The sequence below is a fragment of the Xiphophorus maculatus genome, chromosome 5 (assembly GCF_002775205.1).
Source record: "Xiphophorus maculatus strain JP 163 A chromosome 5, X_maculatus-5.0-male, whole genome shotgun sequence".
Lineage (NCBI taxonomy): Eukaryota > Metazoa > Chordata > Actinopteri > Cyprinodontiformes > Poeciliidae > Xiphophorus > Xiphophorus maculatus.
This window is the reverse complement of record NC_036447.1, coordinates 6,375,425-6,403,105: the sequence shown is the minus strand read 5'-3', so window position 1 is coordinate 6,403,105 and position 27,681 is coordinate 6,375,425. Positions and strand designations below refer to the sequence as shown.

Genomic DNA, 27,681 nt, shown 5'->3' with positions numbered 1-27,681 from the left:
TAAGGGACGTTATGAGGAGAAAGAGGGGTTTTGTGAGATTTCGGGTGCCTAGAACGTCCATCAAGAGAGTTATCTTGGAACATTAAGGTTACATTTGTTTTTTTTACTTAATTTGTAGAACCTGTACACTTTTTCTTATTAGACTTTTTTAGAGACGTATTTGTACTCATACTTCAGTAAATAACATGAGTTATTTTGTCACCTCCGGTTTTGAATCTTTAGTAAAAATTGATTAATAAAATAGAAAAAGTTTGTTGTCTGCGCTGCCTCACACACGTTCCGAGCGTAGGCCGAGACGCGATGACGTCACTTCTCTTGAACTCGACGCTGATTAAGTGAAGTTGTTTGGGCTGTACAAGAACGAAGAGTAGCGCTGAAAGGGTTTCAGTTCATGTTGCTGCTCTTCGGACGCACCGTTCCGCTCCTTTTCACGCGTACAGTCACCAGCTACTGCCCATCCGCACTGCCGAAACCCAACTTCATCAGTTCTGTGTTTATAAAAATCGCAAAGATAAACGGCGCTACTACACACAGTTCCTCGTTCAGCAGCGCAAGCGGCCAAAATACAGGAACCATGCCCGAAAGAAGGCCCTTCGTGCGGTTACCTACTGACGTTTGCCCCGTCAACTACGGGTTGTGTCTGAAGCCAGATCTGATCGACTTCACCTTTGACGGCAAGCTGGAGGCACAAGTGGAGGTAAGTTGCTTGGCTTCAGACATGGATGATGTTGTCTGAGCCTGCCAAGCAGGGATTTTGTTACGTAATCTGACCAGCTAACGTTGCCACTCGCTAGCCAATTTATCGTGGTTCACTGATCACGAGTAAATTTTCACATCTAGCCCGCTAGCTGTTGTTGTGGGTGTGTTAACTGGAGGTCGCTAATGTAAATTTGTAAGCGTTTCGCATTGGCATGGAAAGCAGCAAGAGACTTTTGTATATTATTAATGGGCTAGTCACTAAAGCTAACACAGCTGTGCACAAGGTAGCAGACATGCACTCTCATGTTAGCATAGCCTACCGTTTAAATATCTATCTAAGCTAGCCTTCATGCTAACAGCGTCTGCCTGCAAGTCTAACGTTAGACCAGTTTAGATAGCCTAACAACTAAATATTACTTTAATAATAATTATTACTGCCTCAAACGAGCCGAGGTACAGCTAACTAATGCTGTCAAGTGTTTGCTAAATCATGGCAACATCGTGTCGCTCCCTCCCACTCGCTCACCCAGTCTGTCTGACAGTTGCCCGTTGTAACAGCAGTTTAGTTGCACAAAGATGGGTAGCATCTAGCTACAAATACTCCGTTAATTTAGTTTTCAGTTGTCTATTTATATAGCGCCAATTCACAACACGCCTCGACGCACTTCAATTCAATCATATATACATTGCAGTTGATCCTACTCGTCAAACAGTGCATGGAGTTCAGTTAATTATTCAAATTAGTTTCAGATGTTTTCTATCTAAGGAAACCCAGCAGATCGCATTGTGTCATTGACTTTGCAGCACACTCTCTTAGCAAGCATGCAGTGATCGTGAGAGGAAAAACTCTTGCAGAACCTGGCTCAGTGTGAGGGGTTGTCTGCCGCGACCGACTTCAGGTTAAGAAGACTGACTGACTGACTGATGTAGGAGTACATTTTAAATGCATGTAAAAAGTTAATGGAAGGAGAGTAAGAACGTTTAGTTGTTGGCAGAATTTTCTCAGACTACTAGATGCAGCTTTTATGGATATAGAAAGCATAAAGTTAACAGTTGAAATAACAGAGAAGGAGATAGTGATGTTGTCCCCTTTAGAACGAGGCATGAACGGACCAGAACCAGGGAGAACCTTCTTTCCAGACTGCATTCCACCATGACAGATCGGGCCGTGCGACTTTAACATAAGCATTCTCTGTTGTTGTTATTTTATTTTCTGACTACTGAACCTTTTGTGCCACTTGGAGATAAAAAAAACAAAACATTAATGTTTATTTATTGTCACTGGAAGTACTTTTCCTTCTTTTAACATATGAACACTATCTTCTTTAAGTATTAGTCTTAGAAGTTTAATGGTAAACAATTTGATTTGGAAATATTTTTTCTTCCTAAATTTATTTTGAAATTTTGTTTTTATTTTAGTCTTTAAAATCTTACAATTTTGACATAATTTTATATTTTTGTTTATCCGACATCATTTTAAAATATTAAATCAGATGTTGTGATCAGTTACTCCAGTAACCTTTTTGTGAAACATGTTTTGTACTCTTGAGTAACTTGTTGGACGGCTACTTTTTATTGGAGTAAAAATATGTTGACGTTGTGATACTCTTTCTTCAGTACAATGTTTTGCTACACTACCCAGCTACGATTAGGCTATTTAGGAGCATATGTACTTGTATCCCTAAAAAAGATACATAAATACCACCAATAAGTATTTAAAAAAACTATATTGATGCTAAAGCTGCTACAAGATTATTTTTGGCTATTTAAATTAAAGTTTTAGTTCATGTCCAATCTCTGAAGAATCATAATTTGCACAGAACTATCATTTTTTGCTGTCTGACAGCATTTTAAAATATTACATGAGCTGCTATCAGCTACTCATTACTTTAGTAGCTTTTTGTATTAAATATTTTTTCACTCTTAAGTAATTTCTTGGATGGCTAATCTTTACTCGTACTGGAGTAAAAATAGGTTGACGTGATGGTACTATAACTCGACTACAATTTTTGGCTATTCTACTCAACACTGTCTATATTATAATTCTGTACAACCCAATGTATAATTAAGAAAACTAATCTTAATGTAAAATAGGCCACAATAATAAAAAAAAAAAATCAGTAGCTCTACATAGTGTGCACTTCCGCCCATTGTGTGGCCACCAACATATCAGCCACCTGTGCAAACATGTCCCTGCTTGTAAACTCTCTCTCACTGCACATTAACAGAACATAATTCAATACCCAGCTTATTATTTTCTTGTATAAACATGTGGATTTGCAAATAGTACTGCATATAGCTAGCTGTGCTTTGGAAATGTAAATATACTTGTTGAACTTCTACACATTTTGTCCAGTTAACACCACAAACGTGAGTGTGTTTTATTGTATCCTGTGTGATAAACCGACACAAAGTAAAACAGTAAAGTAGTGCATGATTAAGTGGAAGGAAAATGATGCATTTTCCTTCCACTTGCATCATTTTCCTTCCACTTAAGACTTGAATTTTTACAATTTCGAGTCTAAAGATTTTTGTAGTTTTGTAACTGTGTTGCACAATGTTAGAAAATCTGGCTCTTGATAAATATTGAGATGACAGTCGGGTACGAAATCATCTTTCCTCTCTTTCTCACCAGTGCCTCCATCACTTGGAAAATATTAACCAACAATTATTGCCCTCCAAATTGAACTTTGCAATATGAATACTGTGCACACTGAGAGGATATGTTATATATTTTGCGACGTATTCTGCTGTTTGTATTCAGCATTTAAGATGTATTTCGTATTAAAATTCAGCAAAACCAATTGCCTTCCAAGTTACGTAATTATTACATACATTCCACCTATGTGAAATTAAAATCAGTAGTTTGTTACTATGTGTTCCTTGAAGGTCAAGGAACCCACCGCACCATTGTGGAGAAGTTTAAAGCAATGTTAGGTTATAAAACAATATCCCAAGTTTGGAAGATTTTTGCTGAATGATGTTTGAAGAACCATCCAAAAATAAATCATTGCACAACTGTGAACATAGCAAACTATAGTATCCACCTAAACTGACAAGCTTTACAACAAGAGCATAATTCAGAAGCAGCAAAGAAATTATTGGTGACTATGGAGGGGCTGCAGAGATGCAGTGCGAAGACGGCTGGAGCTAATACAGGTCAATGTTGGAAAAAACAAAGCAAAGACACTGGAGGAAGCAAAAGACTAGACTTTAAACAATCGAGAGTATTCTTGTGTTAAAATACCCCAAAGTTCAGATCCAAGCTGGAAATCATTCCCAAGATTTTATTATTTTTGTTTGAGGATACCATCCAGCTAACATGACCAAACACAAACCATTTTGTAAAGTAGAACAGGCAAAAATGTCAGTCTCTAGACGAGCAAAGTTGGTAGAGATGTACCCTAAAAGACTTGCAAGTGGTTTTACATGGTAATGACTTGGTGTTGTATTATTGGTCTTGTGAAGAGGATGGTCCATGTTGTCCAATATGTCCTCGTTTGTACGGTCATCTCCAGAGGTTCCACAGTAGGACACAGTACGTAGTTAACTTTATCATCTTGTTCAGCTTTCAAGGGTTTATTCACACCAGCCACATTTAGTCCGCTTTAATCAAACTCTAGTAATTTGCCTAGAAAGTCCATTTTGTTTGGGGAGATGTCAATGTTCAATCAAACTCTGCTGCAGACCAAGAAAGTGAACTCTGGTCTGGCTACAAACCTAGGTTTCAATTCAGTTGTAGTAAACTCTGGCAACACATATGTGAACGCCTAGCGGATTGGAGACCGCTCCAAAAGCAGGAAGCAGTCTATAGTGCAAGGCATTCTGGGTAAATGCAACCAAAACAAAGCGTGAGTGTAACACTCGTGGTCTTTTACCAACAACAAAAGTGAAATCCTACAACTGCCAAAATCTGACTGCTCCATTTTTATTTACATTTAGTGAAGAAGGAAGTTGCACTTGTCGTGTTTATGTGTTCAAATGTTGCAATGGAACCGGATCTACGGGACTATCTGATGTGAAAACATCTTAAGTTACTGGTTGTGATGCTGCTACTCCAACAGATGACGACAGAAGTGGTTACACACTCCTCAACGAGATTATAGAAGAAATGCTGTATGCAGTTTAGAAACGCCAAAGGACTTAAAGTACAAGGAGTACAGTCTGCTTTGTTTTACTGCTGCTTGTTTGACACATTCCTGTTTCTCCTGAAACTTAACTTTTGTTTTTAAATTCAAGAAGAGATGATTGTTTCCACCCCATGCCACCAAGCGGCCCACCTGCTCTTTGTACTCAATATCTTGTACATATATGACGTGCTTGACAACTGCAGTGTAATTCGAGTATGTCTGCAGATGGCAGGGCTATGACTATAAGTGGAAGTTTCAGGTGTACACAGTGAAAAGGAGTGGGCAGAGTACTGTCCTGTGTGGTGCTCCTGTTTTTTATATTGCAGGATATTTTCAAAGCAAATGTAGTTTACATTTGACATTTTAATGGAATATGCATTTTATTTACCGGAAGTATTTCAGAGTCATGGAGAATGACGTTTCCTGTAACGTCAGGAGGGAAAACTAAGCATAGATTCGTAGTTATGGGCTGCTGATCAACTGGATCATCAGCAAGTGTGATCACAAAAAGCCCAATGGATGTTTGGGCTTTTTATGGTCAACCTGTCACACTCTCAAAGCACGGCAGTTGTAACGTAGCAGCTTACTTGTTTAAAGGTGAACAGTAGTTGTGTTACAGGTGTTTTCAGTAAGGATGACAGTCTGTGCAGGCAGTTAGAACTGGTTCCATGAACTTTGCTTTGAGAGTGTCCAGTCATGACGGCCCTCAAAATCAACCGGGCCTATTGGCATCATGTTTTTCCCCCATAATTTTGCAATTTCTATCATTGCATCCTCACCTTCGTATCAGTAATTATTGAATGAGAGGCTGCTGAGCAAGGCTGAAAGAGCGCTATTGAGGTGTTTATATTTCTAAATAGAACCGCATCGGACTCTGGACCGTTTCTCTTTCCTGTTCAACGCCATCTTTGTTTGTGTATTAACGACTCCGCTTATGACCAGCGGCGCCCTCACTACAATACAAAAAGAAGGTCTTAGCAGACGTTATTAGTTAAATCAATTAATTCGAAACGTAAGGAGCTTGTCGAGTTCTTTATATTTCAAAACAGAACGGCATGAAGTGCATTTTACATTCCACCCCGGGGTCCCTTTAGACCGTTTCTGTTTCCCGTTCTTGATTCCTGTATCAGCTGGCTCTGCTTAGGGATGACCAGTGGCGCCCTCTGCTGGTCGGCGGCCAAACTGCAACAAAAAGTAGATTTTACTCGATAATTAACTGTAAGTTGATTGATTGTTTGCAACCCTCTTAGAAATCGTGACCACTTTAAAAAAAAAAAATAAAAGCAGGATTAAAATTTTTTTTTCCTTTTCAGTCAACTTGTATACTCAAAGCAACGTAGTTACAGCAACATATCAGCTTAACTAAAGGTGAACAGATGTTGCATTGCAGGTGTTTTTGGTAATGATGACAGATGGTTTGTGCAGCCAGTTAGAACTGGTACTTGAAAGAGAAAGCACACAATGAGCATCTGTTTGCTGTGTACATTTGATGTTTCTCACCATTAGCACACATAGGGAGGGTCCTGCTGGGCTTAGTGTTATTCAGTAGCAGTCATAGTTGATGAAGTATCACATGTTGCTGATTTCTGACGCTTATTTTATTTGTAATGTTCCAATTTGAGTCCCCTCCACGCCTCCTGTTTGATTGCTCAATCTGCAGTTGCACCAAATTCTGCAACAATCAGATTTTGTAATTCTAAAAGCAACTTTTTAAGAAACTGGACTGAAATCAGATGGTCACTTGTTTTGCTATCACAAAATGTGTGTATATAGACAAGAGGCAGTTTAGAGAGGGAGGTGCTTCCCTCTCAAAAGACACTACACACTATCACTTATCCAACTGTTGGCGAAGTTTGAAATGCATTTTAAAAGTGTTTTCAGGTTTAAGCATCTGCCTTCACTCGCAAACTGTCCTGACAGTTGATTTCAAACACAGGAGGGTCATGCCTCAGTTTTTACAAACCTTAAGAAAACAAAAACATTTCACATAATCTCTACCTCATTTGAAAACATCTTGACAAAAGCATTTATTTTAAAATAAAGTTTCAACCCTGGTTCAGTCCATGTCTTGAAGTGAGAAGTTTGCGTTGCATAAGGTCTCAGCGGGTTAACATAATGTGCTCCAAAGGCTCAGCAGTCTGTCTTTCTGCCTTCTGTCATGTTTCATAATTGCGGCCGGTTTTCCGCCTTGTCAGTCTCACAGCTGACAGCCGTGTCAAAACTCCCGTGCTACAAACTGTCAATGTCACTGTTACAGTGCACCAGCGTCTGTTCGCCCTAACAATAAATTCAGTCATTTCTACAAATTTTTTTGCATCACAATTTAGAACGATCTGCTGCAGTAATCCTCAATTTTTCCATGTAAGACTTTACAAAGCAGTGCTGCAACAAAGACCTGCACTTTTCAGCCTTGTTGTCATAAATTATTAAATGATTCTGTTTAATTATTTAACTTGTTTTACATAAAAGTTTAATTTTTCCAACTTTAAGATTGGAAATTTAAGTAATAGTCCTTAGATGTTGGGTTTCTGAGTAATAAAGTTAGAGGGATGTTGTTTAGAAGGGCAGAAAAAGAAAGGGAAGGTAGTAAATGGTGTCTGGGGGTTGGGATTTGAACCCAGGAGAGCTGCGTCAAGGTCCATATCTTCCATATACATAGTCCCACAACTCCAAAATCCAATCTGGCAACCGTTCATCAAACAGCGTAGCAATGGCTGAAGTTATATTGTGTTGTAGATTTAATCATTGTATTGCTAATATTGTTGACATTATCATTGAATGAAGCTTTGAGCAAATCTATCTGGGTTCCCAACTTGGAACTGGAGCGCATTTAAGTGCGATTCTGATTAATTTATCACTGGATTCAAGTTTAAGTTCACATCTTCCGGTATTTGTTCGTTGTCACTATATCATAAATTAATAAATGCTGAAATTTCTTCACAATCCCGTTGAAGTGAGCCTGAGTACCACTGGAGGCCCTGGTTCCACAGTTTGAGAACCATGGACCAAGTGTGTCTTTCTCTCGCCTTGCTCTGTGCTGGATGGGTTGGGGAATAGTTTCGTTTCCAACTTTTAAACATTTAGACATGTTGGATGTGTTCCAGGCTCTGATCCCATTTCAGTGCAAAGTGCAAGATTCAGACAAAGTTTCATTTACACTTTGGGTTTCCTTGCAAGCTGGATGTCTGAAAAGAGTTGAGCTAAATAGAGCAGAACTAGACTTTAAAGAGGGAGTTTTATTAGGGCGTCCATATTAAGTCTACCGCAATAAGCAGTAAATCAATAAATTGCTCAATTTCTTTTTACCGTAATTGAAAGACTGAGAGAGACAATGAAGACAAAGTGTCTGTAACAAAAACTAATAATTCAAAACTTCGGTATCCATTTTATTTGTTTTTTGGTGGTTTTGTTTTTTTACTTTGGTGTCAAATGTTTGTTGACAATGTGCATTGAGATTCACAACACATTTGCATGTGGAAAAAATAAATAAAAACAGCTCATCCAGCTATCTACGGTTTAGAACGTGTTAATTTACGCACTATTTTTGGTCTTGAGGGCTTTCTATACTCAGACAGGCTGGATGGGTGAGCATTTCTCACATGTCGCATTGTGCGTAAACACAAACTGCAACCATAAATCATGTCTGTCTGTGACTTTGTGACTCAGTAGATTAAACTGTTTTCTGTCAATATTTACAGGTCATACAGGCTACAAATCAGATCGTGATGAACTGCGCTGACATTGACATTATCACAGCTTCCTTTGTACCAGAAGGAGCAGATGGTGAGGGTCACACTTTCAGTTTGGCTTTTCCTCCTTCCTTTTGTCATGTCACTATCCTCACTAAAATATTGTGTTGACCTCTTTCACCTCTAAGTCAGCTGACTGAAAAGTCACACTAGTGTTATTTTTTCCAAGTCATCAGCCTTCCTCTCTCTCTCTTTCTCTGTCTGTGTTTCTCTGTTTTCCTTGGTTCAGAAATCAATGCCACAGGCTTCAACTATCAAAATGAGGATGAAAAAGTCACCCTGTCGTTTCCAAGTTCCCTACAGAAAGGTATGGAGGGGTTTTGCCTGTCAAAGAGTTGTTCAGAAAACGTGTAAAAAACGAGAACAAATAGCGGTGCTCTTTCTGTGAATGCCTCCACAGGCTCTGGCACGTTGAAGATTGAATTTGTGGGGGAACTGAACGACAAAATGAAAGGATTCTATAGAAGTAAATATACAACGGCTGCTGGAGAGACCCGGTATGCAGCCGTCACACAGTTTGAGGTGAGTGGATGGCGTCCGCAGGATGGAAAAACACAGTAGGCAGATTTATTGTTATACTCTCAATTCAGATGCTATTGAAGAAATAAACTTGATACAAAGAGGTGAAGAAATTTGTTTTTGTTTCTTTATTGTACTTCCCAATACTTATTGGGTATACCTGATACCTGATATTCTGCTTTCAGGATGAATCTAAAATGCAATAAAACAATTACAGATGAACCTAATGTGTTTTTCTCTAAACGTTTGAATTCACATGTCCAACTTCTCAAGGAGAAATTATAGTAACCAGTGATGTTGCAGACATCAAGGAGAGCAGTCTGCATCAGCCACTGTTTGAGCTTTTGGTGTGTCAAGTCCAGCAGTGTCAAAAGTGCGGTCCAGGGGCCATTTGAGGCCCTTGAAATGGTTTTGTTTGGCCGCTGAGCACAAGTTTTAAAAAAATGTTGCTAACATCGGTCGCCAATACAAAATGATTGGTGTCGATGAAACTTGGAAACTGTACACATTATTAAAAGAAAAACAGAGTATTAGGGCCATACTAAGAAAAAAATGACAGTAATATTATGAAAATAAAGTTGTAATGTAGCAGGAATAAGGTCACAAAACACGGGAATACATTTTTGTTATGACTTTATTCTGATAATTTAAATTTTTTATCTTCTTAGGGTGGCCCTGAATCATATTCTGTCGTAAAACAGGAACAGTCTGCAGGACCTGCTTTTTGTGTTTTCGATCTTTAATATATAGGTTTCATAAAAAAACTTATTGTTGAGTCGGTAAAACTTAAAAAAAGTCACAACAAACTAATTTTTACATTTTTTATTTTATTAATTTTTTACCTCAACAGTAGTTGAGGCAAGGCAAAATGTTTGGACGCCACTTTTCTAGTCAAAACAAAACTGCCCTAAACTTTGTAAATGATACAGTGACAGCCCCAAATTACCTGAATAAATTACAACTCTATTTAAAGAGTATAGCTAAATGTAAAAACTTTCAGTAACAATAGGATTTTACATGGTATAGGCGTTGAATATTTTTTACTAATTTTCAGAGATCATATTGCACTGGGAGGCAGCAGATACCGTATATCCAGCGTCATTTTCCCTCCAACAGCGCCTCTAGTGGCCACATTAAGCATTACAGTTAGTGCGCTGAAGATCCAAAGATCTCACGGTACCCCAACTGAAACAAACAAGGTGTAATAATTTAAAAAATGAAAATGATGGTATTCGCCCTCAGGGCATGTCTTTCTCTGTCCTCCATGTTTCAGCTAAAGCAGCTCCATGGACAGGAAGGCGCCGGCGCCAGTTCTTTACTGGTTCTATAAAAGAACTGGTTTGGTTTTCTGGAGCCTGAGAAGCAACTCGTTAAATCTTTCACAATCTCAATCAGCTGATCTTTGATCAGTAAACACAACATCGAGGGCAAACGACACCTGGTGAAGATAACAGGATTCTTGAATTTCAGTTTGGTGTTTTCAAGGTTTGGAACGTGCTTAATTTCTGGGTAAAGTCTAGAAAGTGATACATTTTCAAACTGCACAGTTTAATAATAAAGTTTAATCAAATGCTTGGTTAAAAGTCTAAATTCGGAAACCTTACAGTTGAAACCAGATGTTTTCATACACCTAATATAAAGACACACATTTTTTCCTCACTGTCTGAAGTTAAATCAGACTATGTTTTAATTGCTTTTAGTTAATCATCTATGGATAATTATTGACTAGTTTTTTGTTTGAAATAAATGAAATCCTGCCAAACTGGTGCTATGACCTTTTCTGTTTAATCCAGAGTTTTCACTTCATGACGCTATTTTTTAAATAATTTTTAAGCAGTTATGAGGCACAGTGGCAAAAGTTAAACTTATTCTCAACAGGGTGTTGCTAGGTAACCAAAGAGTGAGCGAGTTGCTAGGTAACCAAAGAGTGAGCGAGTCAGTTGATTCTGCCAAATTTGCTTAGCTGGCCGTGAAAATTCTGTCAGATTCTGTTAGACTCATTATGTATTGATATTGATCACATGTTTAACGGGATATATTGTTATGGATTTATGATAAACGATACAATAAATGCGCCCCGCCCCCTACTTAGGTATTTTCTTATGTTCTGTTTTTCTTTTATCGCCCAGCCAATGACCAACTCCCTCCGAACTGAGCAACGTCTTAATAAAACTCAAGTTTTTAAAATTTTTCTTCCTCCCTCTCGTCTCTTTCAGGCCACTGATGCCCGCAGAGCTTTTCCCTGTTGGGACGAGCCCGCCATTAAAGCCACCTTTGACATCACTCTGATAGTTCCCAAGGACAGAGTCGCCTTGTCCAATATGGTATGTCATCTGTTCACACCTCAGTATCAGAAATTCTGGTCTCCACGCCTCCCCAAGTTGCTCTCTGCTGCCAACTTTCTGACATCTGTGTTTGTCGTCCTCTCAGTTTCCATAACATTAGGCAGATGGACGGCATTTTCTGCTGCAGGCTACTGCTATATTTATATGAGCAATAAGCTTAGTCATTGGGTGTCAGTCTGAAGTGAAAGCTTTTGTATCTACGTTTAATCAGCAGCCACTATCTGTTGGAGGTTATATATTCCACCACACCCCTCATAGCTAACATTTCAACTGATGTGTGCTGGGTAAATAAATCTGGCTCTTTCTGAGAAATTAGTAAAACTGGGAGTTTGTTAGTCAAAAGAAGTTTTGACTAACAAAGCTAACGAGTATGTCTTATTTCATTTACACCATTTTGTTAGGTATGTATGGAATTAATTTCTTGCTAAAATGTTGCAAAATAAAACATTTTATAAACTGGTCTAGAGTAGAAAATTATCTCTCCTTCACATAGGAAGAAAAGTCACGCATTATCTCAGGCTACATTCAGACAGCAGAACAATGCGGGGGGGGGGGTTTCCCCCAAAATTGTGACCCAAATCCGACTTTTTCACGGCAGTCCGAACGGTCCAATCCAATATTTTCTATGTGGTGCTAATTCAGATACGTATCCGATTGCTTTCAAAGCTTTTGGAGTCTGAATGATCATGTTGCATTTTCCCCGACTTTCATCTTTTTTCAACAAGAAATTAAACCTCAAATATTTTAATTGTTTGAGGGGGAATCAGACATTTGCCCTGGTGGCTTTAAGTTGATGCCTTTAAATCTTTTAAAATCACATTTTTACTCCTTTGCTTTTAACATGGTATGAGGCCGACACCAGCTGTCTTTCCATTACAAATGTGCGCAAAACTTTGTCAACATTCTGCTAATGTTGAAAAGAACACAATTTCGCAGTTGAGGTGGTTACATTAATAAGAATCACAGTTAAAATCACACATGAATATGTTTGTCTGCGTGATAATTCATTAAAAAACGTGCTATTCCATCATCCTCCAACTACTTCTTGTTCTCTTCTTTGTGTTTTGCACCAGTGGCAGCAATGTTGATTCGTAACTCGTTTGATTTGAAAAAAATAAAATAAAAATGTTTCCATTGCTGTTTTGCAAAATAAATCAATTTTGGTAGCCAAAATAAAAATCACCTCATCCTTGCCCCAAAACCTTTAACAAAATACAATTATTTATTTATTTTTTGTATGTAATTATATGGTCAATAGAAACACAGCTAGTGTCTGTTCTACTTGCATTTAATTTAAGCACAAGTAGATTTAAAATTCTGCCTTTAATTTTTGTCTTTGCCTTGTTTCTTTGTGCTGTTTTCAAATGACGATATATTTATGTTATGGTTTCCTCTTTCCAGGATGTCGTTCATCAAAAGCCATACCCAGCTGATGTAAACCTCGTGGAAGTAAAGTTCGGCACCACGCCCATCATGTCCACGTACCTCGTAGCTTTTGTGATCGGTGAATATGACTTTGTGGAGACCCAGTCGTCAGATGGTGTAAAGGTACGGGTCTACACCCCCGTCGGGAAGGCAGAACAAGGGAAATTTGCATTGGAGGTGAGAATATTATGTTGGGAATTAAACCAACCGAACGGGTCCGTTCGCTTTATGTTCTGTTTTATTTTCACTAAAAATCATGACTGAAGCAGCAAGTAAATTAAATGTAACCGAAACTTGCATGACTGTGCTTTTATCCTGCCATGTTTTGTGTGTGCTTGTTAGTTTTTCTCATTTTCAGGTGCTGACGGTGGATAAAAGTCACAATAACAGGCTTTTAAAAAAATTTTGTACAGGTTGCTTCTAAGACTTTACCGTTCTACAAAGACTACTTCAGTGTTCCTTATCCATTACCTAAAATTGATCTCATAGCTATTGCTGATTTTGCTGCTGGTGAGTAGCTACCAAACCTACGCTTCTCTGAGGAATTTAAAACATTTAGAGTAAAACTCAGTTTTCTGTCTGCCTCTTAGGTGCCATGGAAAACTGGGGCCTTGTTACATACAGGTGAGCTTCAGTGAGAATCATTTATATTTAGATTGTAGTAAAATATTAATGGTATTAACGTTGGCAGTGTTTTAAAGCCTGAGGCTGAAACTACTAATGCAGTAGCAATTTTAAAATGGTTTGTTGGGGTTTTTGAACTGTGATACTATTAACATGGCTTAATTAAAACTATAACTTTTCAGAATATACCAATCGCTCATGAGTGTTGATCATATGCAATACAGATCACATGGGTTGGCTGTTAATTTTTTAATGTAGTTATAAACTCTACTGGCTGTGTGATCTGGCAAAAGGAACGATAATATTACGTTAATTTATACAAAACATACAATACTGAACAGATTTACAACAGTAAGGCTGTAAACTTTACAGAAAGTCAAATAAATCTCACAGTTGATATTTGTTTCCAGGGAGACTGCTCTGCTGATCGATCCGAAGAACTCGTGCTCGTCATCCAGGCAGTGGGTGGCGCTAGTGGTCGGACACGAACTCGCCCACCAGTGGTTTGGAAACCTGGTGACCATGGTAATAATCCAGAACGCTAATAATTTAGGGGTCCTACGCCACCACGGCACGCCCAAGATTTTATTTTTTTAATTACAATAATAAAGTCATAATATTAGAAGAATAATGTAATTTTAAGAGAAAAACATGAATGTTGAGCATTTTGGTATAGGTTTGACCAATAATTCTTAATAGGAAAACTTAATAGTTTGATGTAATGTGTTAAAAGATTATCAGTAGCTTTGTTTTGATACGATTGTGCAAACAACTATGTCTATTTTTAATAAAGAATCACTGACTGAGCTAAAATAATCATGTTTTTTCTCAATTTGAAGATGTTTTTTTCTGGTAAAAAATGTTTTTTTCTGTTTATATTTTCACTATCTCATCGTCATTAAACAAATATTTTCCCTTATACTCTGTCATACAACTCATTGAAGGGATGATTGAAATTAAAGCCACTTTTTGAAAATATATTTCTGTGACTTGTAATCTTTTTTTAGAAAAGAAAGCAAGGGGAAAAAATATTAAAATAGGATCTGGTATAAAAGAATTGCTGGCTAATTGATTGTCCTATGATGCACATCTCACCAGTCTGTTTATAGAAGCTCTTAAAGTGAAACTTAACCCAATTAAGATCTTATCCCACAGATCACTTGTGTTGAGATTCAGCAGCTGTTCATGGACAACGTTCCCTTGACTGAATGTGTGTCTGTGTGCAGGAATGGTGGACTCACCTCTGGCTCAATGAGGGGTTTGCCTCCTGGATTGAGTACCTGTGTGTGGATCACTGCTTCCCAGAGTATGACATCTGGACCCAGTTTGTCTCAGCAGATTACACCCGGGCTCTGGACTTGGATGCGCTGGACAGCAGCCACCCCATAGAGGTAGGACAACCAGGAACCGGACGGGTTTTATTCTCCTGGGGAGACCGTCGATCAGGACTGCAGCTGACGATTATTTTATTAATCAATTATTCTGACGATTAATCGATTGATTGGATTAAAAAAATTGGCACATTCTACACATTATATTGAACCTTTTCAGCTTTTTTATACAATATTAGAAATGCATTAAAAGATGTAATGAAACAAATCAATTGCTTTTTTAAACTGAGAAAATAATTGTTTTATTGCCTAAAATGCAATAGCATAGAATTTCTTTAGTGAATATGAACTGGATGAAGCTAAAACTATGAGGCCACCTGAGGAGTTTTGATTAAAACATATTTATAGAAAAAAAGTGTTTTTAACTTAAATGAAAAATGTTTACATTTGGTACATTTTTGTCTTAATTGCTGCTATGAATATGTTGGGTTTTTTTTGACAAGTGTCCTTTTTTGAGTCTGTATACTTAAGTTAGCGATTAATCGATTGCTAAAATAGTTTACGATCGTTTTAATAATCGATTCATCTCAATTAATCAGATGAATTGTTTCAACCCTACTGTCATTAAATGGTTTGTCTGAAAGGTGATTATGAATCATAAGACATTTCGACTAAAATGATTAATCAGATTAATCGATTACTGAAATGATCATCAACTAGTTTAGAAATCAAATAATCATTAACTGGAGTATGCAGACTCAAAAAAATAATAATCCACTTGCTGAAAAATAAAATGCATTCGGAGCAGCAATTAAGCCAAAATCGAACAAACGACATGTACATTTTGCATTTAAGATGCATATAAAGAAAATAATAGTCTGTAAATACCCACAGCTCCTCAAAGTGGCAAAAAAACCTCCAGCTTTCACTATAAAATTAACCAGATAAGTCAAGCGGAAAGGTTTGAGCATTTCACATTATTTAGTTGCTTCTTTTAATGTATTTTTAATATGGTCTAAAGAAGACTTAAAAGAAAAATGTGGCCTTTTTTAATGTGATTAATTGCCAAAATAATCAATCGATTACTAAAATAACCTCTAGTTGCAGCCCTAGAAGACATTGTTTTGTTTACTTCATCAAGGGTGAAATTATCGTGATGTTTTCTGGCTGTGTGTTTCAGGTGAATGTGGGCCATCCATCAGAGGTAGATGAAATATTTGATGCCATCTCCTACAGCAAAGGAGCGTCTGTGATCCGCATGTTGCACAACTACATTGGAGACAAGGTTGGTGATCTCCAACTCGTGGCCCGGGGCCGTCGCTGCACCAATCTATTTCAGTCGATCTTTTAATGTGTCTTCACAGGACTTTAGGAAAGGAATGAATTCCTATCTTTTAAAGTTCCAACATAAAAATGCATCAACAGGTAAGACCCGTCAATTAGCATTGTGTCCAGCTGAAGTTATTTTACAATGGCTGCCACTTGTTGATCTAATTTTGGGCCGTTTTCCACAGAGGACCTCTGGGATTGTCTGGAACAGGCGAGTGGGAAACCCATTGCTGCAGTGATGAGTTCATGGACGAAGCAAATGGGCTTCCCAATCATAGTAGTTGACCAGGAGCAGGTGAGTCGTTTTATTTAATTTAGTTGATTTATTTACCATCTGGAAATACACTAAATGAAAAGATGTGCCTTTTTTTCTCACTGTCTGAAGTCAAATCTGACCAAACTGTTCTTGCTTTAAGTCAGTTAGAATTACCAAAATTACAAAACTTTGCGTGTACATTGTTTTGAGATTATTTTGTAATTGGTTTCAACCGTAGCGGTTACAATATATTTTGAACTTGATTGAAATGAAAATCTCTTGGTAATTTCTTCACTTTCTGTCTTCTTACTGGCGTAATTTTCCACTGTCTTAAAGTCGCTGTCTGATGATGTCATTTGCAGCAGGGTGATGACCGAATCCTTAAACTATCGCAGAAGAAGTTCTGTGCCAGTGGGCCACATAATGGTGAGCTTTGACTATTTACAGTTAATAATCAGTGATATTTATTATTTCAGTTGTTTGGGGGGTTTTACTGTTTGTTTTTTTATTTTGGATATTTAAAATATCTTTCAATTCCCACTGTAAATTGTTCTTTATAATCAAAATTTATTGACCTTTGAGAGGGTGTGTTATTATTATTATTATTATTATTATTAATTTACTTGAAAAAAAAAACAATATTACAACATTGTTATTTATTTTAATCATTTCCAGGACAATTTATCAACAGGCCTAGCAGTTAGCATTAGTAAATGTTAAAGGGGCAGTATTATATATTTTCCAAGTAAATTGTGCTGTTTTATAGCACAATCAAGTAACTGTTGCTTTCAGTTGTTATAAAAATGCTTTATATATCAAATATAACTTACAAGAAACTTGAATTTATAGTTTAACGCTTTGAAATTGGGCCTCTGTCTCTTTAAGAAGCTCTTACTCTTTGCGACATGCCACCTTCAGGACTTTATGACAACAATGCTCATCCATTATACCGTTTGCAGTATCCCTTTGTAGAAAATAGCTTCTTTTTTAAATGTTTTCTTAAATCTGAAGGGCTTTTATTTTTAAACAACACCCTGATATTGAAAATATCTCAAATTGAGTCCTGTTCACAAAGTTACAGCTTCTACTATGAAGAGTTTTGTGATTTGCTACGCAACCAATTCTTTGGATTAGTTAAGAATGATGTGTTTACTGATAGGGGAAAAAAATCTGATTTTCAAGTTTCAGGACTTGAAGTTGGGTGATTTCAGTTACCAGGTGATTTTTCTGTCTGTCTACCTGTTTTTTTTTAATCCTTTGGACTTCACTCAAAGATTATTTATCCTTTGAGTGAATTTAAATTCTCCACCTGTTTTGTCGGACAGGTGAGAATTGCCCCAGTTGGATGGTGCCTATTAGTATTTGTACTAGCGAGGACCCCAAATGCTCCAAACTCAGGATTTTGCTGGAAAAATCTGAGACGTCTGTGACTCTTAATGGCGTTGGTCCGGATCAGTGGATCAAGGTGCGCTCATGTTACACTTTAAACCCTGAAAACACAGTGTGAGGATGTGTTCCAGCTGTAACACATTCGTTCTGTTTGCAGATCAACCCTGGAACTGTTGGCTTTTACCGGATCCAGTACAGCGCGTCCATGTTGGAGAGCCTGCTGCCGGGAATCAGAGACCTCAGCCTGCAGCCTGTGGACCGACTCGGCCTGCAGAATGACCTCTTCTCCCTCGTAGGTCTCACTGACGCACACGTCCTCTCTAAGTTAAGTTTTTACTGAGAAGAAACACATTTCAGGTCCATGTTGAGTTGTATTGAACTCCTCTGTTTGTGCAGTAAACATTCTCTTCTGCACCAATACAAGATAGGGCTGAACAATAAATCAGTAACATTATATATTGCGATAAGATACATGATCAGTATCAATAGATAATACATCATTTAAATGTACATATTGGGCGGAATTTTGTTGCAAGACTCAAATAATAATAAAATGAATAAAAAAGTAAATATGGAGTACTCACTGAACTCCAATCAAGAATCGCACAGCATTCTGGGAGATGTAGGCAGAGGAAAAACTCTAGCTGCTAAACCTCTCAGTCAGCTACGCAAAGTTGGTGGAATCAGCTAACTCACTCTCTTTGGTTACCTAGCAACCCATTCTATGGTTACCTAGCAACAACCTGTGGAGCTACTGGCACAGCAGCAGTTTAAAGTTTCTCCACTGTGCCTTATAACTGCTTAAAAATAAAAAACAACGTTGTGGAGTGAAAACTGGATAAAACAGCAAATATAGTGCTCAATGAATAAAGGGTGCAGCTGGTCCATGACTCCTTATATTTCATCATTGGGCGTTTCTGCTCACTTCCTGTTCTGTGGCTTCAGTCTCGTGCAGGAATGATCAGCACAGTGGAGGTGCTGAAGCTGATGGAGGCGTTCGTCAACGAGCCGAACTACACCGTTTGGAGCGACCTGAGCTGCAACCTGGGAGTGCTGTCATCGCTGCTGTCTCACACGGAGTTTCACGAAGACATCCTGGAGTTCATCAGGGACCTCTTCGCCCCGATCGGCATCAAGCTGGGCTGGGACAGCAAGCCAGGCGAAGGTGAGGAGGAACAGCGTCATAAAAGTACCGTCTTCACATTTAAACCAAATGCATATTTCTTTCCTTCTTAATAATACCTAATTAAATAACATGTTTAAAAATAACATTTCTCTCAGCATGTTTGTCTTTTATTTTATTTAATCAATCAAATATTTGGCATATTCAAAAGTGGCTTTAAGACCAGACTTTTCATTAGGTATAAAAACAAATCTTTGACTTTTTTTTCTTTGTCATTTATACTTTGTACGTCTGAGTGTTAGGGCCATAATAGAAAAATAAGATAAAATAAAATAATTAGAATAAAGTCAAAATTATGAAAATTAATTCAAAATAATGCGAGAGTAAAGTGTTAATAAAACAACTTTATTCTTGTAATTCCATAACTTGCAATTTTATTATTTTATATTTATTTTCTTAGTTTGGCCCTAAAACATCGTCATAATATTTTATTCATATTTTATTAATGTTTAGTTTTTGTACAGCATATATAAACTGGTAATCAAACCTCAACATTAGTGGGAGAAAAAGAGAAAAATCTAAAAAGGAATCGGAATATTATGCAAAAATAAGGCCTGACATTTTGAACATAACCATTTTGATCTGTTTTCAAAAACTATCCCTTGTAACGTCAATTTAAAATTATTTATTCCAGTACAAAAATTCTAGATATCAAATTAATCCACTCGTTTCATTCTTAATCCATTTTCAGGTTATGACTTTTTTGGCTTCCTCCAACAAAATGTTTAGTTTATTTTATCCTTCTTGTTATTGTTCAAATCCTTCCAAGACCCGAAGAATAATTTCTGCAGCTGCTGAAATGATTTCCCAATTTCTTTTCTTACATTTAATTTGGACTTCAGGCCATCTGGACGCCCTGCTGAGAGGCCTGGTTTTGGGGAAACTGGGCAAAGCGGGACACAAACCCACACTGGAGGAGGCCAGACGGAGATTCAAGGAGCATGTGGAGGCGAAGCAGGTTCTGCCTGCAGATCTGAGGAGCCCGGTAGGTGTAGCTCAAAGTTTTTACAGCGCATGGGAGTGTTTTAAATCTGTTTAAGATGAATAAAATAAAGGGGCATGCTGAAAAATTAACTAATTTCCCTTACCAATTGTTTTTGTTGTTTATTTTTCTTATATTAAATGCACTACTCAAAAATTTTTTTTGGGGTGGCATTTATGTAAAATGTAAAATGTCTTAATCCGTATACCACTCTCCACTTAATAATATCTTCTTAAATAAGCTTCCTATATATAAAATATATATATATAATTTGTTTCCAGTCACGATTTTAAACTGTGGCAGGAAGCCGAAGCGCCCGGAGAGAAACCTGCAAATGTCTTTTTTATATTTTATTTATGAAATTTAATTGCAAAATGTATTTCTAACATTTTGTAATTAAATGTTAGAAATACATTAATTATTTTTGAGCCTTTATTCTGAAATAAAGGCTCTAGTAAAGAAGGTTATGAGAGAGGGGATTCAAACTCAGGACTTTTCTTGTTGCAAGGTAGCAGTCCTCCCAACTGAACCACTGTGCAACCGTTTTATTCACAAAATTTATGTTTTACTCACACCTACGGAGAATTTAGAGACCAATTAACCAAACAGTCATGATTTTAGACGGTGGCAGGAAGCCGGAGCGCCTGGAGAGAAACCTGTAAAATCTTTTTACCCTTTGATCCCATAAAGTTTTTTGTGTCTCTGATCGTGAATGTTTCAGTAACTGAACCCATCAGGACACACATGTTCTGTCCCAGTCGCTTACACTTCTCCAGCCTCAAAATGCTCGCTTATTTTCTCATCTTCCATATTTCCTTCAACCAAATCAGATATTTTTAGCTCCTCTCTGAAAGCACCTTTATCGTCTTCGGGAGGAGGGGCTGGAGAAACCGTCACATTGGATGGGATTTCCTGGTGTTGCTCTTCATCTGTTTGTTTTTCGTAGACATACATGAAGCCCCTTCTGTACATGTCTTCACTGCAGTGGCGGTCTGCAGTGAAGACAGCCTTCAGTGTCTGCTGTCCGTGCATTAAGTAGGTGTAAAACTGTCCTGGGTCGGAACCACAGCAGATGACGGAGGACAGGTGGTACCGCTCTAATCCACATTCTCCTGGCACATCGATGCTCGGGTTGGGAATGACTTTGTGTTTTGAAGAATTACACCTGGCCGACTGTGGCAGAAAAAAGACCAGGACATTGTTGTCGGTGAGGCAGTGTTTGTGATTTAACACTGACCCACAGCCTGGACAAATAGGTTTGACCCCCAAATCCACCCAACAGCTATAAAGAGACGCTATGTCGTCTGGCGATGTGGAAGATGGGAGTACAACCAGGGGGCCGTTACTCAACAGTAACTAAGGAATCCAGTACAGTTCCCTGTCTGTACTGCCACCAAAACAGTCGAGCCAGATTACAGTAAACACGATATCTCAAAGTCTGTTCCTGTGCCCGGTGAGAAAGTTTTCTCCCTCAGCTCTGTCCGGACTGGGGAGATCTCTTGTGGAGAAATGCGTTTTCCTGGATGGTGGACGGCAGAGTGGATGAGACCCGCACAGCACGGGATCGATGATTCATCTCAATAAACCTTTTCCGGAGCGAGACACCTCCTGGTCGCGCTCAGGTTCAGGACGGATTGAAAAGTGGCATTCACCCAACTGTTTTGGAAAACTTCAAGAAGTTAAGAATTAAACATAAAATCAGATTCTAATGTAATGACAAAGAAAATGGATCTAAAACCATATTAATACTTTCAGTGTCATTCTTTGTGGAAATTCAATGCAGATATTATTGGAAGAAAATGAAGCAGTTAAAAATGTGCAATTTGACAAATAAATGATTACAAAGGGAATCATTTGTGCCCCAAAATCATCAACATTTAATGCTGAGTCTTTATTTCCTCTCTTTTCTCACCAGGTGTATCTAACAGTGCTGAAGCACGGAGACGCCGCCACATTGGACACGATGCTGAAGGTACGCCGGTTAAAAAAACATTTCTATTTCACACTTGGTTCTCTATAGTACATGCTTCCAGGACTACAATGAACGATTATCTGTTATTGATTAATCTAGGAGTCCCAAACCTTTCCATACCAAACGGCATTAGTTTTTGATTCGGGACCCAATTGCAAACCTATAGACAAAGCTTCAAATTATGTAAAGAAAATTTACTTTTAGAGTGATTTTTATTCACTATTCCATCATTTTTATATCCATTTATGCATAAATTCTACCTTATATCTTCTGATTTTAGTTGACTACAAGTTCTGTGGTGGAAATGTTTATTACCAGATAAAATATTTTTAATCAAAACCCACTCTTTTAATTATGACAAAATAAGTAATATTTCATATTAATCGCATCAAATTGTATTTTATTCCCACAGTTCTTCTGGCTTTTTGCAGTAGTCTTCTCCACAGTGGGGTCTTCTTGGTGTTTTTCTTGTCAGAACTGTTTCAATTTCTTGCTTGCTATGCTAGCAAAACTGAGAAGTGTTGCCAGTCAGCTGAGAAACGGTGAACTGTGATGTAGAGACACAACTCTCGGAAAGCTGTGGATTATGGAAAGTTTTATCTTCTCTTCACCATTCTCTGTGTTTTCTCTGTTCGCTCCTGCAGCTCCATAAACAAGCCGACATGCAGGAGGAGAAAAATCGCATCGAGAGAGTTCTCGGCGCCATCTCGGCTCCCGATCTAATCCAGAAAGTCCTCAACTTCGCTCTCTCGGTACGCAAACTGTTTTTGTTTGTTTAGCTACATACTTCCAAGTGTTTTAGTTTCAGTTTGTACAGAGGAGAAAGAAATTTAACGAGAAATCCTTCATTTTGTTCAACTTGTTCAGTATTTAATCCCTGTCCCTGATCTCCATCTACATTGACTATTAATGTCCTAATCCAATCCCACGAATCAGCTTGACGCATTTTTAATAGAATCTGTGAAAGGATTCCCTGAGTTAACTGAACTCTATCCCCCCCATCAAGCACACATTGATTTGTTGTTTTATTGAGGCTGAGAAACTTTTTTTCACAGGAAAAGTGAATGCAATAACTTTGTCATGTGACCGTTTCCCCAGAAAACAATCTGAGGAAGAACTATATAGAGAGCTACGACGGAGTATTATGGCGGTAATATTACTAGAGTAAAGTTAGCTTCACAACAATAGCTGAAATGATGTTAAGTTGTAAAAGTGCAAGACGTAAACGTTTAACTCAAAATCTTGAATTAAAGAGCTACAGCAACACTTTGGCATCAAAGTATATTTGAATCTGGAAAGTCCCAGAATAAAGTCGTAAAAATGCCGGAACAAAGTTGTAAAAATGCCGGAACAAAGTCGTAAAAATGCCGGAACGACGTCATAAACTTTTAACATCTGCTACATAAAAAAATTAAAAAGAGAAATCTTGTGAAGTTATACCTTGGCGTCAGTTTAAAAAAGAGAACATTCTTAATTTTTTAACACATCAGCATCAAATTATTACTTGTAGCAGGACTTTGAAACGATTGAAATGACTGTGTTTGGAAGAAAGAACACAGACTTGCTGAGCTGGTTACGTCACATCTTTATTCCTTTTTTCTCATTAAAACAAATTTTAAAAAATCTTAGCCTAGCCTTAATCTATTGTTGAGAGCAGCTGAAACACCAACCAATAAACTTTAGAATGGTCAAAGCATTAAGTTTGTGAAGCAGGGAATCTACCTTTTCTGTTTGTTTGTTATCCAGGTAAGTTTGACCTGAACAGCACTGAAATATGTTACAAACATTGAGTCATATTAAAATGGAGCAAACATGCTAGCATTAGCCTAGCATTTATTTGACTTAATTCCCACTCTGAGAGTCTGAACAGACACTTTAACTTCACCTGTTGCATATGACACAAACCTCCTCAGATGTTGTGTAAAAAAATGTAAACTGGATAACTCAGTGGTATTCGTTTTTATTCCAACTTAACTTTTCGTTGTGGATGTTGCCCCGGGCAGGAAGAGGTTCGTCCCCAGGACACGGTGTCTGTAATCGGAGGGGTGGCAGGAAGCAGTAAGCAAGGCCGGAAAGCTGCCTGGAAATTTGTCAGGGACAACTGGGAGGAGCTTTACAACCGCTACCAAGGAGGCTTCCTTATATCACGCCTCATCAAGGTAAGTGGAAAACTGATTTTCATTTGCTGGAAGCATCCCGTTGGACGTCTGTAGTGATTATATGTATGGAATATCATCACTTATTTGAGATAAAATGTCTTCCTTTTGTTTAGTTTTATTATTGTAGCAAAGGCTTTTATTATTCTGCTTTCCTGAACATTTAAGTTGTTTCTCTTTGCAGCTCACAGTCGACGGTTTTGCAATTGATAAAATGGCCGCTGAAGTCAAGGTGAGGCTTAAACTATTTACTTTTTATGTTCTTTGTGAACTTTAGTCCGGACAAAATGGCAGATTGTCGACTCAAATATTTAAGCTAAAGAAACACGTCCTACCTTAAAAACATCCGCCCAACTTCCCACCATAAAAGGGAACCTATTATGCATAATTCACATTTTACATGTTTTTGTGTTTCCATTTGGGTTTTTCCTGCTTCTAAAACCAGCCCAAGCACTTAAAAAAAACAGCTTTTAATGTTTTTTGGTTTCTGGAGGTTTTTGAAATGGCATTGCCCCTCACCTAGTAACCCAGCAAAACCCATACCGTTACCTAGCAACCCAAGCTGAGCTCCAGAGCATTTGGTCATTTGGTTTTAGGATAGAATATACTTTATTGATCACCAAGGGGAAATTGCTTATTTGTTGTCAAATATTAGTAAATATAAATCTAACCATTAGTGACATAACATTTATAACACGTAACATTATAACTAATTTAGATATAACTTAATTAAATACATAAAAAAACAAGCATACAACTATTGTCGCCTTTCTAAAATAATGGCCTGTGTAATCTTTTTTGCCAAAATGTTTTTTGTTTGTTTTCCAAAAATTACTTTTGGCAAAAAATGACTTGAACCATAATTTTAGGAAGGTGACAATATGTGAATATAAATCTATAAATGAGTCCAGAGTTTTAGCAGTACAATGGCGGCTGGAAAAGACAAGTGTTTTATTGTTGACGTAAAATCCAGAAACCACTTGCAGCATCCTATTTGGTTGTGCAGGAAGCTCCGCTTCTGCTTTTCAAATATTTGTGGTCGCATAATTTTGCATCTGTTTGGAGGCATTTTCATTTCATATGCGAGCGTAAACATTGAGTTCTGTTAAATATTCAGAAGTGACCACTGACTTTCTGTAAAAAAATGAAACAAACATGTTTTATGAACAGACCACCGTTCATAAACATCAGGCTGCCTTGGTTTCATTAAAGGCCTTTGTGCGTTTCCTTTGCAGAGTTTCTTTGAGAGTCACCCTGCGCCGGCCGCTGAGCGCACCGTGGAGCAGTGCTGCGAGAACATCCTCCTGAACGCCGCCTGGCTGAAGCGCGACGCGGACGACATCCACCAGTATCTACTGCAGCGCAAGGCGCCCCCCGTCTGAGCCGCCTGCCTGCTGCATGCGCTCCCCATCCCTCCTTCCCTCCCTCCATCCCCGCTTCTCCTCCTCCCATCATCATAGCTGTCTCGCCCACATCCCGGGACTTTATATCAGACGGGGAGACACGAGTAACTCCTAGCTTCCTTACTCTGAACTGTACAAAAGAAGAAGACAAAGCCAAGGATTGAACGGACCTTCTTGTTTTGTTTTTTGTTTGTTTTTGGAGGATGAGAGGAGTTGAATTTAATGAGAAAAGTCCATTTAATCAGACCAGGAATGTAGGTTTGCTCCCAGTCTGTCCATGACCAGAGGACATATCCATCGTCATCCGTCGGTGTGCAACGCTACTAAAGCTGTGCAAATGCAGCAGAACCCGGCCGGTCCAGAACCCGCTTCACGTGCCCCAATATGCACACCTTCCTCCATCCCTCCTTCATAGCTGAGAAAACTGTGAACCCAACTCCTTCTGCATGAAGTGTCATTTTTCAGCTTTGATTACTTCTATTTCCCATTTTTTTCTTCTTTATGGAAATTGATGACTCCAGTTTCTCCTTTTATTTTTTCTTCCTCATTCTGTCTCCTCTTCCTCCTCTTTCGGGCACTGTGATTGGGTGAAAGCCGAGCGCGTCTGGACAGAGGGAGCTTCTTAACACTAGTGTGTGTTGTAGTTTCCAACAGCACTGATTCTTCACTGCTAATAAATTGTTAGGACAGGGGCAAGCAGCGCTAGCATGGTACTATATTGTAAACTGTTTAATGCAAGCATTTTTTCTTATATTCTTTTAAAAGAAATAATGAAACTATTCATAAATCATGTCTCCACCCTCCCTTCATGCACCTAAATCGGTTTGTATAGTTGGAGTCGAAGAAAACAAAAATAATTTAATCGCGTTTCTCTATCCGCTTCCAGCCATTAAATGACGATTCAGGAGTTTTTTTTATAAGACAACAGATGCAGTGATTTATTTAAGTGTTTAGATTGTCTTTATTCCAGGAAAAAATAAGAATAGCAACGTTTATGTTGTCTTTTATTCTGAAGAGACGCCAGGAAACTCGGACTTGTCTTGATGGGACGGATTGATTTCCAGTTTAACTGTCAAACTGGGCCGCCTTAAAGCAGCCAATTGGTTTGCAGTAAATATTAAGCCCTAATGTGGAGATAATAGGTGACTTCCAATCAACATAAACTGTATCCAACATGGCAGGATCTGCAAACTTGTTAAAAAAAAATATATCTATCTAAAATTTCCAACTTGATGTGTTTTTTTTCGTCATTCAGCTTCTGCTTAGCTGCGTTTCCATTACAAATGTGTGCAAAACTTTGTCGATATTCCGCTAATGTAAAAAATACACAATTGCGTTGTTCCATTAAATGAGAAACGCAATTAAAATCACACCTGAACAAGTTTGTTCACGCAATAAGTCATTAAAAAACATGCTGCGCCATCCTCCTCTGACCACCTCCTGTCGTTTTCTTCGTCGTTTCCGCCAGTAGTAACGTCTAAATGTTGATCACATGACTCGTGTGATGCAAAAAAACTTTCCATTAAATAAGAAACGCAATTAAAATCACACCTGAGTGTGAATCACAAGTTTATTCACGCAATAAGTCATTAAAAAACATGCTGCGCCATCCTCTTCTGACCACTCCTTGACGTTTTCTTCGTCATTTCCGCCAATAATGACGCCGGTTGTTGATCATCTGACTTGCTATGTGAAAAAAATGCTTCCACTGCAGTTTTGAGAAATAAACTAATTTTGAGACGGCTGAAATTCCACCTCATCCTAACGCAAAAATGTAGCGAAAGCATTAGTTTTTGTTCTAAATTGTCGTGTGTCCATTAAGCAGATATATTTTCCTAATATGCAATTTGTGCAATTATAAGGTTAATGGAAATGCAGCTACTAAGACTCTTTCCATCCTAAAATAAGTTTTATTTGTTAAAGCAACAGTTGGGATCCATAATAGGTGATAAAACTCTTTAAGGAATTCACCCGCAACCCCAGAGATGCGTTTAGAATTAGATTATCAACCATTTTGGTCCATTGGTGAATGAGCTGGTTGTTTTTGTAAACTACCGTAAATATTATAAAAAAATAATCCAAGCAACTGTCAAGAAGCTTATTACATCCTGTGGCAACTTGCTTTGGAAGTTGGGCAACCTGAGTGTGGGAGAACTGGTCTAGTCTGATCAATTGTAGATCAGTTCCCA

General features: G+C 38.0%; 1 protein-coding gene across 1 annotated transcript; it reads left to right on the top strand.

The window, feature by feature from the left end:
• The first annotated feature begins 305 nt into the window (after positions 1-305).
• On the top strand, positions 306-26,720 carry npepps (aminopeptidase puromycin sensitive). Its single transcript, XM_005811288.3, has 23 exons — positions 306-697; positions 8,528-8,612; positions 8,808-8,885; positions 8,979-9,100; positions 11,314-11,421; positions 12,844-13,044; positions 13,281-13,377; positions 13,458-13,491; positions 13,902-14,016; positions 14,718-14,882; positions 16,003-16,107; positions 16,187-16,247; positions 16,337-16,446; positions 16,770-16,833; positions 17,733-17,872; positions 17,954-18,088; positions 18,742-18,961; positions 19,822-19,964; positions 21,877-21,933; positions 22,578-22,685; positions 23,937-24,092; positions 24,274-24,321; positions 25,325-26,720. The coding sequence occupies exons 1-23, from the start codon at positions 392-394 to the stop codon at positions 25,469-25,471; spliced, it is 2,805 nt and encodes a 934-aa protein (XP_005811345.1). The 5' UTR covers positions 306-391; the 3' UTR covers positions 25,472-26,720.
• The last annotated feature ends 961 nt before the right edge of the window (positions 26,721-27,681 follow it).

Coding starts and splice junctions, on each gene's coding strand:
- npepps (XM_005811288.3), top strand. CDS start 392: ATGTTGCTGCTCTTCGGACGCACCGTTCCGCTCCTTTTCACGCGTACA. Junction 698..8,527: donor AGCTGGAGGCACAAGTGGAG/GTAAGTTGCTTG, acceptor CAATATTTACAG/GTCATACAGGCTACAAATCA. Junction 16,248..16,336: donor ACATAAAAATGCATCAACAG/GTAAGACCCGTC, acceptor CGTTTTCCACAG/AGGACCTCTGGGATTGTCTG.